This window comes from Cynara cardunculus, assembly GCF_001531365.2.
Source record: "Cynara cardunculus var. scolymus isolate 2C chromosome LG 3, CcrdV1, whole genome shotgun sequence".
NCBI lineage: Eukaryota > Viridiplantae > Streptophyta > Magnoliopsida > Asterales > Asteraceae > Cynara > Cynara cardunculus.
In genome coordinates, this window is record NC_037530.1 from 3168777 (window position 1) to 3173611 (window position 4835).

The following is a 4835-nucleotide window of genomic DNA, read 5'->3' on the forward strand; positions in this document are numbered from 1 at the left end:
TACATTCAAAGACATTTTTTTTTTATTTTGTCTACAAAAAGTTTATTATCTGTTTAAGATTTTTTATGTTTTGTGTTGTGGCAAATAATATGTTAGTATAATATTTGGATCTGGAAAATCAAGATAAGTCAAAAACTAACATCTAACATACAATAACTCTTCCAACAGATAAATTTGTGATATCAGTTAAGCTACAAATACGACCTTGATAAACTGCTAAATTTTTTAATAGTACGACCGAGTTCCTGTATTCCGACTTAGATAAAAGCAAAAAAAAATGTCGTGGACCAGACTAATTCCATATCTTGTTTGCGTTAAACAAATCCATGACCTGACCGTAACCAACCGGTTCATAAAAAGTTATTTTGAAAAGACAAACTACAAAAACCAAAGTTAAGGGGGCAAAAATGGAAAAAGTGAAATTATCAAGGACCATTAGTGTTAAAAAACTTCAAAACTCACTTAAAGTTCAACGGCATATTTCCATCTCTACTCCTATATAAACCCCCATAACTTCTCCTTCAGAACACACAATCTCATTCAGACATCCTCAAAACTTCCCATTTCAAACAAAAAGCCCTACCTTTTCACATAGTTACTGTGTGTGTGTTTTCTTCAATCCTTTTGCTGTGATCATGGCTGACGAAGTAGTTTACCATCATGCCCCCAAGACCGAAGACCACTGCGAAAGCACCAACGTCGTGAAGACGGAGAACGAAGATGTCGAGAAATCGGACCGTGGGTTGTTTGATTATTTCGGAAAGAAAGACGAAAACGACAAGTGCGCAGAGGCCGAGATCGCATCCGATTGCAAAGACGAAAACAAAGAAGAGAAGAGCGAAAGCCTCCTTGAGAAACTCCATATATCCGATGGCAGTTCTTCCAGCAGCGTAAGCTTTCGTTTTTCTCACCATTCGAAACAAACCCTTTTACAAAATCTCGATTCGTGGATCATCCACGATGAATACTTACGAGCAAGATGCTTTTAATGGAAATTACGAGTCGCTGCAACAAAATCAAATTTATAGGACGTAAAAAATGTCATATCCTTATAGATTTTGTGTCGTTAAAAACCTGTTAAGATTCCTAAAACCGTCTTATTGCAAGTTTGCAACACTTTTAGATATGACGTGATATATAATAGACTTAATATTAGGGTTTTTAAACATTTTTGTCGTCCTATAAACCGGATTTTCTTGTAACGACACTTTCGATCGAGTTTTGGAGTCGATTGTTTATGTTTTTGTACGTAATTTTACAGTCGAGCGAAGACGAGTGTGAAGATGGAGAGAAGAAGAAGAAGAAGAAAAAGAAAGATAAGAACTTGAAGGAAAAGGCCGAGAAGAAACTCGAAGAAGAGAAGGTGAAGATCGCTGTGAAGATCGAAGAGGGTAAAGAGAAAGTTGAAGAAATCAAAGAGAAAATCCACGAGAAGATCGAAGAGCACAAGGAGAAGAAGATCGAAGAACACAAGGACGACGACACATGCGTCGTCCCCGTCGAGAAGTACGAGGAAGCGGCGGTGGTGCCACCGTCGTCACACCACCACGAATCACCACCAGCACCACCATGTGAAGTTGTTGTCCACCCACCGGAGCCAAGCTGTGAACCTGAAGAGAAAAAGGGGTTCATTGAGAAGATCAAGGAGAAACTTCCCGGCGGTCACAAGAAGGCCGAAGACGACTACGCCGCTCCACCACCACCACCACCGGTGACAGCGGTGCCGGCGGAACACTACGTGGATGCTGAAAGTGAGCATAAGGAGAAAAAGGGTATTCTTGAAAAGATCAAGGAGAAGCTTCCAGGGTATCATTCCAAGAGTCATGAGGAGGAAAAGAAGGAAAAGGAGTGTGATTAAGCCTAAGAAAACATGGTTTATTTGGTTGGTGGTGTTGTTTTGATTTGATTTGATTTGATTTGCTTTGTGAATGTTTATTGCTTTCTAAGTGTTTTTTTTCCCTTTTTGAATAACATTTTCATGTTCTTGGTTAGGGGTATTTCTGGAATTTCAAAGGGTTTTATGCTAACAATTTGTGTGTGAATCTTGTATATGACATTCTAAAATTAAAACTATAAAAATATGACTTAAGTTTATAAGATCAAATCAAAAACATCATCTTTAAAAGTGTTACAATAAGTTTATATAATGATTATATACGTTTTAACAAGTTTTTAAGGCGTTCTGAAAATAAAATATTGTATTAATTATTTTATACGATATTATTTGAAGAAAAACGTCTTACAAACATAAATGTTCTATGAAAAGATGGGTTTATAGGATACTATTTAAAATTGTTTTGTAAAATATTTAACAGGACAACTCCAAAAAAGCGTTTTATAAACGTATTGTAATATCTTTAGATTTGATATTTATATTTAGTCATATAAACCTAAATCCTATAAAGTATTCTATCAAAACGTTTGACGTTTATAAAACCAATTTTGTTGTTAGTAGTCTATACTATATTATAAAACGTTTGACAAAAACTATTAAAAAACATTTTTTTTTGCATGAAGTATTGTTTATTGATACATTTTACTTAAATTTAAGATTACAAATAATTTGTATGTAAGTGCAACTTATTAAAACTCGATTTTTGAATTCGTGTAACTAACTACATATAAACATAATCAAATATAAGATAAATATTTCATTTTAAATATAAAAAGTCTAAAATATATTTTTATAAAAAATTATATCATTAAACCAAAAATACTATTATTAAATTATATTATTAAACCAAAAATTAGTTCGTTATTAATCCTAAATTAAATTATAATAAGAAAATATTGAATTAAGAAAATTATACATAAGAACAAAAAAATTTAAATAGTTAATTTGATATTAATATCAAAGTATTTTTTTTTTTAAATTTGTTTATGGTATTTTAAAATTTATATTTTATTCAAAAACAAACAAGAACACGACCAACCATTGTCGGGAGATTAGTGTGATTTGATTATTAGGGGGGACACTAGAACGGATTTTATGGACTTACGGACATTCGCAGAAGCCTCCTCACGGGCGTCCACAGTTTTATGTTTTGGTTGTTTCATTGTTTATCTATCACTTTCGTCAACAAAAACAACTAACCCATCTTGTTATAACATCCGATCATTTGTTTGTTGCCACTTCACATTTGGTTTCTTCGGGAGCGCTTCTAAACTCTTTGACGATGATTACGTTCTTCTGTATACCAATCGGAATTTCCACAAAGAAACTTTATGTAATATAAGACAATTTAGAAAGCAATCAAAACATGGCTTAATGGACTGGTGGAAAGTATTGTGCTTTAAGAGTTTAAGTTACGATTAGAGAAACCAAAGATCTCTTGGTGTCTTTTGTTTACAATAGCTTTCTCCTGATTATCTGTCTTGTCGTTAATGGAATCCTCTAAACCAAACCAAAGATATAAAGTTGTACTTGAAATTAGGACATGGTTTCTACTTCAAATAATATATCTGCTATTTTCGTGAAAACCTGTGAATTCTGAGAAAAAAATTTGCAAAAAAATTAGTGAATAAAGGGTTAGTAAGGCTTTGTGAGCCCAAAAGGCTTGGGCTGGCCTGTTAATGTCATAGCCTATTAACTTTCCTTCATGTTTTAGGCCCACTTGTGTCTTTGGGAACATTACAATTAGTGATGGCGAAATCGGCCCGAAACCGTCGAAGGATCGGGACCGGAACCGACAAAGGACCGGTCTGGCCTGGGACCGGTAAAGACTGGTTATGGCTGGTTATGAGAAAGTTTGGAACCGATTAGGTCCGACCCAAGACCGGTTATAGTTGGTTATGAGAAAGTTTGGGACTGATTATGTCCGACCCATGACCGGTTTTTGGCCGTCACTAAATTTACAATTGGTCACTCCCTAATCCCTAATCCTTTATTTTATTTCACGAAAAAGAATAACAAATTAAATTAATTGTTTATGAATAAAATATAAGCAATTAAATAAAATAAATTTATATATGGTTTTTGGAATGATTTCTGACAAAATATTCAACAGGCAAATTTTTATTAAATCCTGCATTTCAAATATCCTTTTTTTTTTTCTTATATTACATTGGAAAATAGATACATACAGATATTAATAAAAATACATATATAAACATAGACTTGGGATTACGTAAGACCAGTTTATTTTTGTGAGATCCGTGAGACCATTTTTTTACACTTGAAACTTCATAGGAAAACGCTGTGAAGTTACCTTCACAGTATTTTTGCTGTGGAAGTTCGGCTTTTTTTTATCTTGACAGTTTTTTTGTGAAGTTTTGAGTGTAAAAAAATAGTCTCACGAAAACAGGTTGATCTCTTGTGAATCCAACCCTATAAACACATACATTATTTGTAGGGTTTGATTTTAATGTATCTTGTGTTAAATAAGAAAAAAAAAATAACATTATTTTCTGTATATATATATATATATATATATATATATATACCTATCTATATATATACTATCTTATTAAGCAAATTTATCAAAAGTTTTAAAGTCTTAAAATACTAAATGACCAAAATACTTTTATACTCACTTTTTCACCTTTTCAACCCTCCTCTCTTCTCCTCACATACACTCACCCTCTCACAATCAATTTTTAAAAATTATAATTTTAAATTTACATTTTATGCTCCTATAATTAATTAATTAATTTACTTTACATCATTTACTTTTAAATGTTTCATTTTAAACATTTATCAAATTAACATACATAATCGTATATCAATTAAAACATGTTTAAAAAATACATTTTTATTTTAACAAGTTACATAATTATAATCATCTCGTTAATACCTTCGAAATGAGTCCAATATTGAATAGTTTTTGACTTAATTA

General features: G+C 32.2%; 1 protein-coding gene across 1 annotated transcript; it reads left to right on the forward strand.

Moving 5' to 3' along the window:
* The first annotated feature begins 534 nt into the window (after window positions 1-534).
* LOC112509689 (dehydrin ERD14-like) lies at window positions 535-2025 on the forward strand. Its single transcript, XM_025114779.1, has 2 exons — window positions 535-890; window positions 1262-2025. The coding sequence occupies exons 1-2, from the start codon at window positions 636-638 to the stop codon at window positions 1856-1858; spliced, it is 852 nt and encodes a 283-aa protein (XP_024970547.1). The 5' UTR covers window positions 535-635; the 3' UTR covers window positions 1859-2025.
* Window positions 2026-4835: the final 2810 nt, after the last annotated feature.

Coding starts and splice junctions, on each gene's coding strand:
- LOC112509689 (XM_025114779.1), top strand. CDS start 636: ATGGCTGACGAAGTAGTTTACCATCATGCCCCCAAGACCGAAGACCAC. Junction 891..1,261: donor ATGGCAGTTCTTCCAGCAGC/GTAAGCTTTCGT, acceptor GTAATTTTACAG/TCGAGCGAAGACGAGTGTGA.